Source organism: Odocoileus virginianus, chromosome 2, assembly GCF_023699985.2.
Source record: "Odocoileus virginianus isolate 20LAN1187 ecotype Illinois chromosome 2, Ovbor_1.2, whole genome shotgun sequence".
Classification (NCBI taxonomy): Eukaryota; Metazoa; Chordata; class Mammalia; order Artiodactyla; family Cervidae; genus Odocoileus; species Odocoileus virginianus.
In genome coordinates, this window is record NC_069675.1 from 78,933,961 (window position 1) to 78,949,106 (window position 15,146).

At 38.9% G+C, this 15,146-nt stretch overlaps 1 protein-coding gene across 1 annotated transcript in view; it reads left to right on the top strand.

Annotated features, from left to right (window-relative positions):
• Positions 1-15,146, top strand: part of NBAS (NBAS subunit of NRZ tethering complex) — a 312,019-nt gene that overhangs the window by 75,501 nt on the left and 221,372 nt on the right. The window contains exons 14-21 of the mRNA XM_070451500.1: positions 930-1,123; positions 2,755-3,012; positions 3,708-3,833; positions 6,726-6,877; positions 7,856-7,996; positions 8,256-8,334; positions 11,638-11,742; positions 12,113-12,249. Of these exons, the coding sequence (XP_070307601.1) occupies positions 930-1,123; positions 2,755-3,012; positions 3,708-3,833; positions 6,726-6,877; positions 7,856-7,996; positions 8,256-8,334; positions 11,638-11,742; positions 12,113-12,249 (1,192 nt within the window). The remainder of the gene's footprint in view (positions 1-929; positions 1,124-2,754; positions 3,013-3,707; positions 3,834-6,725; positions 6,878-7,855; positions 7,997-8,255; positions 8,335-11,637; positions 11,743-12,112; positions 12,250-15,146) is intronic.

Below are 15,146 nucleotides of genomic sequence, written 5' to 3' on the forward strand. Positions count from 1 at the left end.
TCTGAAATCAACTAAGACCCAGTAAATTGGACTAACAAAGAACCGATTAATAAGAAAAAAAGCGTGCACCTTTACTTACCATGTTTTAGGGACATGGGCGCCTTCACAAGGAGATGAAGACCTGAGGAAGTTAAACCCTATCAGTGTTATTCTAGGTTGGATGAAGAGTGGAAAGTTGTGGAAAACCTTGACAGGACACAGGGTCTGAGCTCAGGATAGTCAGCTGGGAGAGACTTGGCAGGCTTGTCTGCCCGTTTTTCCTCCCTCTGTCTTTGGAGACAAGGATGCACCTCTCCTCTAGGTGTAGTGAGGCTGCCTCCCACATGAAGATCTTAAGACCTGCCACAGAGGGAGGTCAGTGTCCTTCCTGAACCTGCCACTTATCAGTTCATACCTCTGTTTAAGTGTTGAAAATGGTGGCATATCTCTGAATATTTTTCATTTTTGAGCAGAAAGACCTTAATATATTTACCTCTTCATCCCTAGAACTTTGGACTTTGGCAGATCGCTGGCGTTCAGATTTTTGTTAAATAAATTACCACTTTGAATCTTATACTTGGACTTCCCAGGTGGCTCAGTGGTAAAGAATCTGCAGTGCAGGATATGTGAGTTCGATCCCTCGGTTGGGAAGATTCCCCTAGAGGAGGAAATGGTATCCACACCAGTATTCTTGCCTGGAAAATCCCATGGACAGAGGAGCCTGGTGGGCTACAGTTCATGGGATTGCTAAAGGGTTGGACATGACTTAGAGACTAAACAGTAGTCTTAAATTTGAGTCATAATCTGAGTGATGACTTATATTTTATTCTTATTATTTGTCATACCTTTAGGGCTCAAATATGTTTTTAAAATTGGTTATTGGACTAAGTGTGTTGTATATAACCCATATTGATGGATGCGTTTCTGTTCATTACTTTTCCCCCCATTAGATAAGGAGTCTTTTTACCCGCTGATAGATGTGAATTGGTGGGTGGACAGCGCAGTGATTTTGGCTCGCTGCTCTGGTGCTTTGACTGTTTCATCAGTGAAAACTTTGAAGAATTTACTGGGAAAGTCATGTGAATGGTTTGAACCGTCGCCTCAAGTCACTGCTACCCATGATGGGGGATTTTTAAGTTTGGAGGTAACTCTTCCTTTTTAAAGTAATGAGTGTGTTTGAGAGTAGTTGGGAAGATCCTCTGGAGAAAGGCATGGCATCCCACTCCAGTATTTTTGCCTGGAGAATCCCATGGACAGAGGAGCCTGGCGGGCTATAGTCTATGGGATTGCAAAGAGTCAGACATGACTGAGTGACTAACCCTACTCACTACTACTGTGTATTACACCAGGAATTTAAATGTCTGATTTTTAATTTTGATTATCCTATTATTTAATCTTATCTTTTTTTCTTTTTTAGCATTTCCAAAAAAGAATTATTATTAGAATTTCACAGCTTCATTGGGGACATAATTTACATACCACAAAATTCATTCATTGTTAAGTGTATAATTCAATTATTTTTAGTAAATATGAAGAACTGTGCAACCGTCACCACAACCCAATTTTAGAACATTTCTGTTGCACCAAAAACTTCCTTCCTTCTCATTTATAATCTCCACTCCCACCCTCTCAGTCCCATGCAACCACTGATGTGCTTTCTCTATATTCTCTTATCTCTTCTGGGTAATTCATAAAAATGAGATCAGCACTGTATAGTCTTCTGTGTGTAGATTCTTTTACCTGGTATAATGTCTTTGACATTCATTCATGTTGCAGTTAAAACCAAAAGTTTCTTATTGGAATCAGAGCTTGAGTGCAGTATAAAAAAATCTAATGTTTAGTCAGTTTAAAAAATTGCATTTGTATAAGAAAGAAAAACATTTTTAGTCTTTTTGTTTTCTATAAAGCACTTTTCTCTAATGGACAGGATAGACTTTTTCCCTTAGATTAGTTATTTAAAAACATAAAGAATATTACTACCAAAGAAATATAGTCTTTAACCTATTTCTGTGAAATATGGCAACTTAAAACTTTTGGTTCTTCTGTTAAAAAACACTTGTTTATCATGTCAAAAATATTTGAGATGAGTGTAGTATTTTAAAGTTATGTTTTGGTCATTTAAAATTCTTATTTTATTTCCAAGTTAATGACCTTCAATAGTTTTCACTTCAATGCAATTTGACAATTCTCTTTTACCCATAAATTTGGTACTCAGTCTAAAGATGTTCTTTAAAGAAAATCATGTTTTAAAATCAAAGTCAACTCTGTTAAGTTTGGAATGAAAGTTATCTTTAGCAGGCAGCCTTCAGCCTCAGAACTTTGTGAAGCTTCAGACATTGTTTAAAAGTTGGGCAGAAGGGTAGCCATTCTTGGTAGAGCAAATAAATACCTTCATGTTCATTTGCTAAATGGATTGAAACAAATCATCTTTTCACAGCAGGTACAAAAATATAAAAAAGAATTTAACATTCTCAATTCCTTTACTTCCTTAAAATAATTACCAAGCATATATTGTCCCAGACCATATTAATAACCTATTATTAAAGCAAGCTTTAGTTTTAGAGATTTGGAACCAGTGACTTGTGTGCATATTTCTGGAGTTGTTGATGTATCTAGAGTTTGTTGTTGGGTTCCTTTGAATTTCATGCTTAGTCTTAATTTTACTGCTGATGTAATACATCAAACCAGAGTAGAATTAAAATGCTTTTTCCATTAGCTCTAAAAACTTGTCTTTAGTTCCTCACTGTTCATTTAACATCTCCTTTTTCAATTCAGTGTGAGATTAAACTTGCCCCCAAACGATCCCGTTTGGAGACGAGGGCGGGAGAAGATGACGAAGGAGAAGAGGATTCGGATTCTGACCAGGAAATCTCTGCCAAGACTCGCTACTTTGGCTATATCAAACAGGGCCTGTACTTAGTGACGGAGATGGAGCGGTTCGCACCGCCCCGGAAACGCCCGCGAACCATTACTAAAAACTACCGCCTGGTGAGCCTGCGGTCCACGACCCCCGAGGAGCTCTACCAGAGGAAGGTGAGGGTGTCCTGTTACTGTGCATTTCACAGCTTCAGTTTTGATTGTGTTGAGAAAAACATTATTTTTTTAATAAAGGAAGAAATTGAAAGCAGGATTGTTTTATCACTGATGTGTTGCAAACGTCAGTATGAAAAAGCTGCTCTTTGTGCCTGAGCGCTCCCAGAGGAGCAGTGGGTGGAGGTGAGCTCGCCTGGACCCCTGTCCCCTTGGCGGCTCCGCCCAGGTTTTCACTCCACTTCGTGTGGCCTTCGGCTCTCACCTCCTCTGTGCCGAGGACAGCTGTCTGCTCAGGCTGCAGCGGGGGAGGGAAGAACTTGCAGGCTGGATTTCTGGTCGGGGGGTTGCCTGGGAAGCAGATTCGATCAGCACTGAGTACCCCACATGTCTGTGCTGCAGCGTCAGGGCCGGAGTCCTGGCAAAGGACTCGGGCTGCCGCCCTGTTTGTGCTGGCTTTGCTGTTTCACTCTGTAAGCACAGGCAGTTGACCTCTGTTTCTCATTTTTCTGGTAAAGCGCTTAAATAGATACTTGATCTCTCTGCCCCTCATCATGTTTGTGAGCTTTCTGGTGCCGCAGGGCATGTGGGGGTGGTTAGGAGTGTGTGACCTACACTATTGCCATTCATTCTGCCATCATAGTGACACTGCGACAGCTTGGTAACATCGCATTCCTGTTCCATTTCCTTGTCCAAAGATCGAAAGTGAAGAGTATGAGGAAGCCTTGTCCCTGGCTCAGACCTACGGCCTGGACACTGACCTGGTGTACCAGAGGCAGTGGAGGAAGTCAGCGGTCAACATTGCTTCAATTCAGAATTACTTGGTATGTCTGCATAGTTTGATAACATGTAGTAAGAGTCATCGTCCTTCCCCTGGTGGCTTAGATGGTAAAGAATCTGCCTGCAGTGTGGGAGAACTGGGTTCAATCCCTGGGTTGGGAAGATCCCCTGGAGAAGGTAAGGTTCATACCTAATGGAGTATCTCATGGCTGTAGGGCTTCATATTGGAGTACTTTTCACTGATGACTTTTCTTTGTGAAGCGTTTTATTCAACCTGGAAAAATTATCTTGTTATCAGGTTCTGTTGGCTCTGCAGCTGGATTGTTGGTACCAAAGACCTGTGAGCAAATATTCCCTGATAAACCAGCCAAGTACCTGGTCTTGGCCTAAGCCTTTTCCCTTCATCCACCTTAGTCACCTCAGTTCACTGCCATGAGTCAGGGTCCTGTCAAGAGTCAGGAACCACACAGGAATTTGAAGAGAGACAGTTTTAATACAGAGAATTATTTTCTGGTAATGAGAGATTAAGTGTATGAGAGCGAAGGGAATATTTCCAAGGAGGTAGGAAACTCAGAGGTGAGGTGGTGGTCAGAAAACGCTGGAGACTGGTAAGTAGGAAATGCCCCCACTAGCAAGAAGGCTGGTAGATAAGGAACCATGGCCAGGACTGAAAAGAAAAAAATTCGCACTGGAGTGCAGGCTAGCCTAGTTTAGGAAGCTTCCCGTTCAGGCGTCTGGGAGGTTCACTGGCGAGGAGCCTGTCCATGGCAGTCTAGTGGACGCTAACTGGGACGTTGTCCTCTGAAGAAGGAAGCAGGCAGAAAGCATCACGAGATGGTCCTTTGACAGCACTGCTGGCTACACAGACACAGGCGCTGAGGAACCTGCACACATCTGCACTGGAGACCAGAGGCTCTTCCTTTCCAGGGCCTGCCCCCTGCAGCGCCCTCTGTTGACAAAGCTTAGTATCATGTCGGCCTCAAATAGGACATGCTGTTTCTCTCTCTCAGCTAGCTCTGAAGAGTACCTTTGAAGTTGAGAGGCAAAAAATAGATAAGTGACATATCAGTCTTGTCAGTACCCCCTTTTTGCTTCAATTCTCCAACTGTATTCTCCTTACTACCGTGTTACCACAGTTACAGTTACTATGCAGCCTGTTAATTTGGATCCTTGGTCCCTTTGTAAGAAGTAGTTGAACTCATAGCTGTTTTTAGCAGATTGTGAGTTCTCATTTAGAAAGGAAAATATGTTTACATTTAGAAATATTCTAAGAAATGTTGGGAAATTTTCATGGTAATTGTTTTCCCTAAAAATTCATGTACATGAGTAATAAAAAATAACAACAATCTGAAAAAGTTGTATGTAACAAGTTGATGCTTTAAGCCAAACAGGAACATAAACTGTTAATACAAATAAGATATCAGAGATAAGAGTATGAAGGATAATAAAGGGAGAAGACACAGTTGCTTGTGTTTTCTTTATCAGAAAACCAAACCTGTTTTATCTTTTTTCTTTTGTGACTCAGAACAGTGAGCTCATGAGTTCATGTATATTCACTTAATGGCCTTTTCTGTAACACAGTAAAGGGTGGTTTTGGTCTCTGATGGAGCTGACAGATGTTAGGAGAGACAAATCATGTACTTTTTTTTTTTATTGGGGGAAATGCTTAATTCAGAAAAATAAATAGGCAGTGAAGAGTAGAAGCACTATGCCAGAAATGGTGAAGGGGTACAGGAGTGGCATAAATATGGCCTTGCTTTTAGGGAGCTTTTAATCTTATTGAGAAGACAAGCTTCATCTGTAACCTACTTTGACCATACAAGAGATTGCAGAAAAATGCTATGGGCACCTAGTGAAGATAACAATCATTTTAAACTTTACTATGGAAGTCTTTATATAGGAAGATGTTTGGGGCAGGGATTGGAAAGGATTCAAAGTAGAGTTAGAAGAGATGAAGACATTGTTAATGGGACCAGTGGTATGAGCAAATTAAAGAAAAATGAGCTTGACTCAGGAGGCCTAATCTGTTTTATTCATTGCTATATTTTCATGGCACACAGACGGTACTCAGTAAATATTTCTTGGATGAATAAATGGCCTCTGTAAGTAAACCAGTCTGTTGGATGTGGTATTGCATGATAGTGAACATTGGGGTATATGATTAGGCAGATATATTGATTTGGGTTCAAGTGGGAAACCTTGCCAAGCTGTTATGTGTCGATGACATGCACTGGTATGGAGGCCTCGGATGTGGAGAGGGAGATGTGAATTCAGAGGAAGCTGAGGAAAGAAGTGATATGAGGGAATGTGTAAAGGAACATATAGGGTATGAGCCAGATTTTACTCGAAATTTGTATCCACAGAGACTCTAGGAAGAGGGCAAGTCAGGGATTTCGAATGGAGTCAGAGAAAGCTGTTGGGAGGGAAGAATGGCCCCTTAGTCTTCCCAGAGAACAGCATGGCATGATTTTTCATGGTTGAATCATTGTCTGTGCTTTGGGGTACAGCTCATGGCCAAGTAAATACAGAACCTTGATGTACTAAACAAAACCTTAGTTTTATTTCAAGGTTAGACATCTTTGTCATAGTAGGATAAATCTTGCCTTACATTTTTATTTTCTGTTCTTTCATACAGCCCAAATGCAAACTAAAGAACAACTAAAAAATTTGAAAAGATCTGTGTTTCCAAGAAAAAGTCATCTGAGTCTTGTGTTTCATTGTGTTTCATTAGAAGAAGGAAAGCAGGTGGAATCATATTCCCTACATTCAGTCCTAATCACCGTTAGGAAAAAAGCTTTTTAATGGTGAGGTGTTCCAGCAGCTGCCTGTGGCCAAGCTCTTGGGCAGCTAGCTGTGATTCTGGAAGGCAGTTCTCAGGTGCTATCAGATGTCATGGGTTCTTTAATGCCTCTGTTTTTTGGTTTCTCTGTATCCAGAGTAAAATAAAGAAACGATCCTGGGTTCTTCATGAGTGTTTGGAAAGAGTTCCTGAAAATGTAGATGCCGCCAAGGAACTGCTTCAATATGGATTAAAAGGCACAGACCTGGAGGCTCTTTTAGCCATAGGGAAAGGAGCAGATGATGGCAGGTTGGTTACAGAAGGATTTGGATTCAAAAGTGAAGGTGACTTTGTGAAAACTTCTTAAACTGAGACATTGGAAAGGGTCAACTTTTCTTTATTTAGGTTACTCTGCAATGGAGCAGTTGATTTGACTAATGCTTTTTTTAATCTGAGGTCACAATTTTCTTTCTTCTGAGTGAAATATGTTTACATATGATAGCTTGATGCTAAGAAAAGAGCAAATTCTACAAACATTTATTGAATGCTGGCAGTGTCTAAGCTATGGGTTTAAGGTGATGCATACCTGAGTGTGCTTACTGGTCAAATGCACCACCACAGGCAGGCCTGAGTTTCATTCACTTTCTTTATCTGTATCATTGTATCCTTCCTCAGAGCATTATCTTGATTAAATTATTTATCTTGTGAAACCACCTCATAAACTTTTAAGCACCATACAAACATCAGTTGATAACAATAATAAAGTTATTTGACAGAGGCTGCTGTTCATCAGACATTTGGAACATTATATCCATGGTATATAAATGTGATGGTGTGTTTGATAAGTAGTTTAAATGAAACCAACCTTTAATACCATTTTAAGACCTTGAATAGAAGTGATTCACATTATAAATTCTGGGCAACATTTTCTTCATAGGCTGTTTCACATTGCATCACTGTAACCTCCCATGTTTTCCTAAGCAGCTTTCATTTTCTTGGTATTCAGAGTTTTTACATGTGATGATTACTGATGACTTCTTGCCCACCCCATGGATATAAATGAGAGAATCGCTTTGGTTATAACATATAGCCAAAGCTTTCTTTTAAAGGATTGGTTGTTTCTGTTTCTGCAGAAACCAACTTAATAAAATCAAAGTAGGGAAAAGTACTTCTTCACTAATGAAATATATACTTATATATATATGTGTGTGTGTGTGTGTGTGTATGTGTGTGTGTAAAGAAAACACACTCCAAAGAAATTCGAGTTTTCTTTTTTTTCTGTCATAGATTTATACTCCCTGGTGAGATGGACATTGACAATATTTCCTATGAGGAGCTTTCCCCACCTGAGGAAGAACCTGCCGAGAAGAAAAAGGAGAAGGAGCTCAAAAAGAGACGAGAACTACTTAAATTAGTGAACTTTTCAAAGTAAATGATATATTACTGTTCATTTGGTAATTTCTCTAAAATAGTGGTCTGAGTGTGTTCCTTACTAGTGATAGTTGCTCTACATTATTTCAGCAACTCAAGTCAAGTGCATTTAGTAGTATTGTACCCTTGTGCTTTTGTGTGTTGTCCCATGAGTTTGGGGCTTAATGGAATATTGATCATTTTTATTCTATTTTAGATCTTAGAGAAATGTGCTTCCAGGTAAATATAAGTGGCCTAATGTAGTTTTTCAAAACAGGTTAACGCTGGAACAAAAGGAACTTTGCCGTTGTAGACTGAAATTATTAACCTACTTAGATCGGCTTGCAACATACGAGGTAAGGAGTAGCTTTAATCAAAGCAATTATGTTCATTCAATCTGTCATTACACATGCTGTGACTGCCTTCCTGTGGGATATTCTTGGTCTTTAGAACTATTTATGTGGGAAAAATTTGCACAGAAGCACGTTCTCTTGTATATCATTTTTGCTAAAAATTAGGGATTTGTGAGAAGCCAGAAGTTGCTTTGTTAGTCTAGGGAGTAGAAATGTTTGCATTATCTCAGCATCTGTGTTTCCTAGATTTATAGTCCTTTTCATTTACTTTTGTTTTACATTTAAACTTTTGGTTATGGTAGATAGCTGTCTATAGTAGCAAATTCAGTATCCACTGGGGTTTAATAATCCTAATATGAATATTCTGACTTGCTTTATTTTAATGATTTATTAATGTCTTGAATTTTGTTGGCTAAACTTTGATCCTAATGATGGCCAAAATTAGACACTTGAACTTAGAGCAAACTTGAAAATTGTTACCTCAGGGCAACAAACACAAATGTCCCATGTTGGACATTTCAGTAGTGCCCTGTCCTGTCAGATTTGTTAAAGGTGTGAGAGGCATTTCTTAAAATATACATAGCTTAGATTGCTTTTCATGTGACCCTCAAGTTCAAGTTACCCAGGATTTAGTATATATTTCTCAACTTTTGAAGGGCTTCCCTGGTGACTCAGATGGTAAAGAGTTGACCTGCGATGCAGGAGACCCAAGTTCGATCCCTGGGTTGGGAAGATCTCCTGGAGAAGGGAGTGGCTACTTACTCCAGTGTTCTTAGCTAGGGAATTCCATGGACAGAGGAGCTTGGTGGGCTATAGTCTATAGGGGTCGAAAAAGGGTCGACAGGACTTAACAGTTAACACTTTCACTTATATTTTCTCACCTTTGAATTTTGACTTCATTTGTAGGTTGCTTCCTCCATCTGTATGAACCTCCCTTTTTAGGGACATACCTTAACTGTTGGTATGCCACATAATAGGAACTCAGTACATGTCGTGTGTAGTAATGTGATACATGGTCCCAGAACAGTGGAGATATTTAGTACTCCTGATGCCTGTAGGCAAAGAAAAGCATTTGATTCTCCACCAGTAAATATAACAAATATTTTTAAACAAAATACTAGTGACAAGAGAGCTATTTCTATGGCTTTTAGAAAGCATGGTAATTTTATATCATTTCATACAAACAAGTTACAAAACATTTCTAATAGTTTTATCTGTAGTACAACTAGCTTGACTATTGGCTGGTCATACTATTTTAAAGCATATTGCTCTATTATGTCTGAGTTTTATGATATTTAGAGGTAATATATAAAATTACTAATGCTGATATAGCTATAGTTTATTATTTTTTATACTTAGTTTCACTGATGAGATCTTAAAAAAGTTCCATAAAATGTTCAGAGTTTCATTATTCAGTTAATTTTCTGTTTTTATTCTTTAGTTATTAAATTGCTATTTCCTATTTGACAGTAGTAAGTACATTTATTATTACATGGTAATAGTGACATTTAAAGTATTTGTTGAGCCCACAAAAAGAGAATTAAGCTAAGCTTTTTAAAAGTAGGTGAAGTTGATGAATTTGGCCATTAAAACTTAGAAATGAAGATACTCTAATATAACAGTTAACCAGTTAGATAATGGTAGAGATAGGCATTGCATTTTAATCACAAGGCGTGGCTTATTTTACTACTGTGATAAATGAGATTAAAATGGATTCATTTAAATTTTATATGAATGCCTGTTTTACACCAGATGTCATGCCAGTGCTGGAGATAGAGAGATGAACAGGGGATAATCCTTGTGGAGTCCTCATTATATGGGCAGTAAGTGATGATAATGAAGATATGAAGAATTGATGGAGCATAATGGAGGAAAACATTAAATTTTTCCTGGGGATGTCCGAGAATATTCTTACGTAGGAAATGGTATCCAACTGCTCCTTAAAAAAAGGAAGGGCGGCTTAGGGGCTATAGGACTACCACGTAGGAGACGCGAGCATGGATGCTCCATAAGGTAGTGGGCTTGTCTTGTTTGCTGCAGTATCCCCCAGCGCTCAGAAAGAGACCTGGCTTGTTGAGATTAGGAGGAAAGATTTGTTGAGGAAACCAGTAGGTACGAGAATACCTTAGAAATACCAACAGATTTGCTGAGGACTTCTGTTTGTTAGCCAGTGTCTTACGTACTTAATTCAGGTTATTTCTTGACAACCCTTTGAGGAAGGTGATGTATCCTCTCAATTTTATGGATGTGAGGCTTTAAGAAGGTAAGTATTTTGTCTAAATCAATAGGAAGCAAGAGCCTCCTGTGAGCATCCTTTTTCTTGCCTCTTTCCTATCTCAGTAGGTTAATGCAGTTAACAAATATTATTGGTTATTTATTTTCTGAGAGGCAGCATGCTAGGTATCTGGAAAAGTGAAAGTGAAAGTGTTAGTCTCTCAGTAGTGTCCCAACTCTTTCTGACCCCATGGGTTGTAGCCCACCAGGCTCCTCTGCCCACGGAATTCTCCAGGCAAGAATACTGGAGTGAGTTGCCATTCCCTTCTCCAGGGGATCTTCCCCACCCAGGGATCAAAACTGGGTCTTCTGCACTGAAGGCTGGTATCTGGGGTTTAGCGTTAGTGTGAGCGACAGGAGCCTGAAGTCACCCACTGCAGTGGGGAGACCTACAGTCGCTGCTGCCGTGGCTGACTCCTGTGTCCTCTGTGTTTCAGCTTCGCTGCGCCTAGGGAGGCCTTCCTGTGTGTTAACACCCTTCCTGTGTGTCGCGCGTTGCCTGTTCCTGTTGCCCGTTTGTCTCGCCAACTAGATTTTTTGAGCTCCTTGGAGAGCAGGGAGGGTGTACTGTTCATGTTATCAGCACTGTCTATCACAGTGCCCCTAGCACATAATTGACACCTAATAACTATCTGATTAAAGAATGAATAGTGTCATCTGCAGTTCACATGGATGACTCCAGCAGCAGTAGAGTTAATCCAGAGTTCTAACACAGATGTAGCAGGTGCTCATGGTACACAGCCGTGTGTAACTCTTGCTTCCTTGTTTTTACCAGGTGGTGGATTTGGGTTGTCCTACTGTAATTGATTTCATAGCCTATTTCATTTACTTCTGGATTAAAAAAAAATAACAGAATTTATAAATATAGCCATTTTCCAAATAAAAGAAAGAATGCAGATGTAGTACTTTAGTTAGCAGTCGAGAGTTTTATTCAGGCCTTATTTATTTAGGTAAGCAGAACTGTAATGGTTTTTAACATAGTCTTGTCACCCATGTTTAAAAGCCTTTTCATAAAATCACGGCTTCCCTCAGGAAATCCTCGGAGTACCTCATGCATCTGGACAGAGATACGATGCTGAATTCTTTAAGAAGTTCAGAAGTCAGAATATTGTTCTCTCAGCAAGAACTTATGCTCGGGTAATTTCTTGTTTGTGAGTGAAACAATTATAGTTATTAACACTTTCAGGTCTTTGAGCCATGCTGCTAATGTTACTGCATGTGCATATCATTACATTTCCTATTTTTAAAAATTGTAATAGTTACAAATGTAGAGAAAATAGAATCATATTAAAAATATTTTTTTCATCATTCAAGACTTCTAAAAATAAATTTTAGAGCACTACATTGAGAAATATGATACAGACCTGAAAAAATCAGGAATATTTCAAACCACTTCATATCAGAACTGCATTAAAAAAAGCTAATTGTAAGGTTTTGATGTTGTCATACAAGATCACTTCTTTATTCTAAGGTTCACATTAGAAGTGTACCCTTGCCTTCTTTACAGGAGAGTAATGTGCAGGCCCTGGAAATTCTGTTCACTTACCATGGGTCTGACCTGCTCCCTCACCGCCTGGCGATTCTCTCCAACTTCCCAGAGACCACATCGCCACACCAATATTCTGCTTTGCTGCCTGAAGCTTGGTATGTACTGTGTTCACTTTATTTTTAAATAAGAATTTTTGTTTTATGCTAAATATCTTTAAAAAATTCTAATCTAAAACTTTTTTCTGATTATAAAATTATTTCTAAATTATTTTAAAGTGATACAAATGTGTCAGCATAACAAGACCACTTTAACTTAAGGAACATTAACGTTAGTTTCTTTTTTTCTCCTTGAAAGTCTCCTGATACTGAAAAAAGACTCATGGTTTTATTGCTGTATACTCAGTATGTACTGTTTTATGATTGAGAGCAGTTTTTAGGATAACAGTATCTGTTTGACTTAGTTGTATCTTTTAGAAGTTGAAATGTAGTTCTAACAACATTTAGTAGGTCCAGGGGACTCAGGAATGTTCTGGTGGTCCTGCTTAAGTGCAGCCAGAATTTGAATCTATGTTAGAGTTAGGTCAGTAAGCTCTAAAAATAGAAGTTATAAACTCCCTATTTTGTGTTTCTATTAGTACTAAAAATGTAATTCTTTATTATGATAGAAGTGAACAAAAAGGAAAACCTTGGGATGCACTATTTATTTTCAAACAGTTTCTTTTAGATCTGAATGGTGATAAGTAAATGCATTTTATAAATATGTATTTATAAATATTTCAGAATCTAATTAATTTATTTTCTGCCTCTTTGCAAAATAGATCTAATCTGAATGGTAATGACTTTTTTCTACTGCAAATTGTTAGTATAGAGAGTGGGTCATTGTCTTAAAGTTTCTTCAAAAGGTAATTTCTTCTTAGATTTGAATGCATTTTTTGGCATTGTCTTCTGATGACTGTTTAGATAAACATTTGATTTTAACCTAAAATTTCAGAATTGGTTTACAGGATAGTTTTACAATGCCCAGTGTTATGTATTGTTTTTGAATGCCCTGTAGTTCCTGCCATAACTGATTTAAATTGTAATAAATAGCTTAGGTATATCATTGCAGCAGAGAATAATTAGATATTATTTTGAATCTTTCTTGTGGGATGTGTTGCTTAGACAAACTTTGAAAAGACTGATTTCTTGAGTCCTTAAGTTCATTTTAAACATAATGAGAAAATAAAGATTTTTTTTTTTGTTGTTAATCTTTGTTTCTCAGGAAAGTCTTTTCACGTTGAGTATATTTTTGCTATAGTTAGAAGGAGAAAGAACAATAGGTTTTAATAGTAATGTCTCTTGTCTCCTTACAATTTTATATGACTACAAAGCAAAATTACAATTATGTTTGAGGCATAGCTTCTTCTGTGAGGTTTCATTAATTAGTCCTTTCTCTATATTCTCATAATGCTTTTGTCCATTCTTATAGTGTAGCACTTTTTATGTTTTGTTATAACCAGTCATTTTTATTACTGCTTTTCTCCCCCCTGTTCTCTTCTTTAATAAACATCCAGCCTTAAACTCACAGTTTCTAAGGCAGAGGCCGTGTCTTCCTGAGTTTTCAATTTCCAGGGTCTAGGTGTTTGTGTAGTGGGTTCTCTAAAGTTGTTTGCTAGCTGGATAAATTAGTCCATTTTATGCCCATTTACAGAAAAGATTAAAGGATGTCCTGGAGGGGTTGCAAGTTTCACCAAGACTCCCAATGCCTTAAAGATTCAATTGCTATTTTAGCCCATAGCTGAAGCTTGCACTCTTTAATCCTAGTTCAAGTTTTAGTCTAATGGACATGTGGTGATAGTTTAGTCACTGAGTTGTGTCCGACTCTTGCGAACCCATGGACTGGAGCCTGCTAGGCTCCTCTGTCCTTGGGATTCTCCAGGTAAGGATACTGGAATGGGTTGCCATTTCCTTCTCCAGGGGATCTTCCCAACCCAGGGATGGAACCCTGGTCTCCTGCATTGCAGGCAGATTCTTTACCAGCTGAGCTAATGGACATGTAGATCCATAAAATGCAATCTTGAGACTTATTTCCCTTTTGAGGAAATACATTCTTTGAGAACTTAGTATTCAATACCTTTTCAAATCACTTGGAAGCATTGGGTCAGGTGGACACAAAGTGTCTGATTGTTGGAATGTTGACCGAGCCCCTTCCACTTGCCTGGGGCTGTAGTTGGGATTTTGAAATGACTGAACACAGTTCCTCTTCAGCAGGAGTCATCACATATGCTTTACCCACAAGGAACTTCTGTTCCTGCTTACAGCATCATGCTTTCAAACCGAGGATGAGATGGGTTGAAAAGACTCAAAATCTGTAGCCTTTTTTGCTTTCTCCTCAGTTAACAATGTTTGCCAACTCGTGAAATGATCTTGCCACTTTCTTGTTTACTGCCCTGAACAGCGGTAGAACTTTCTGTGTGCATGCCTTGTTTGTCTTTGACCTTACACATTGCTCAGTGGCAGAGCCTGTATTTTATCCTGCTTTATCGTCCCTTCAGCCCCCCAACTTGTATTTTGCAAGTAGTAATGACTCTTTAATTATCCCTTGAGTTGATTGGAAACCAGTCACTGAGCTCTAAATGTATGGCTCCCAAACACGGAGTGGCGGTTCACTCTTCTGCACTGGCTGTCTCCTGAACTTGTGAGGCCTGCTCCCTCCTCTGGGCTTTTCAAGGTCATTGTGCCCCTGTGTGGGGTGCCCTTCTCCTGGGTCTCCATATGACTCAGCCTCTTACTTCCTTCTGTCTTTTGTACTCAAAGGCTGCCTCTTCAAAACACCTTTCTCAATCCCTCTTTCCCTTTGCCTCTACCCCCTCCTCACTCTTGGAGTGAGGAGTTTTTTTTTTTTTTTCATTTCTTTATAGCATTTACACCTAACATATCATATTTTATCATTTATACAAATAGTGAAGTCGCTCAGTTTGTGTCTGACTCTTTGCAACTCCATGGACTGTAGCCTACCAGGCTCCTCCATCCATGGGATTTTCCAGACAAGAATACCGGAGTGGGTTGCCATT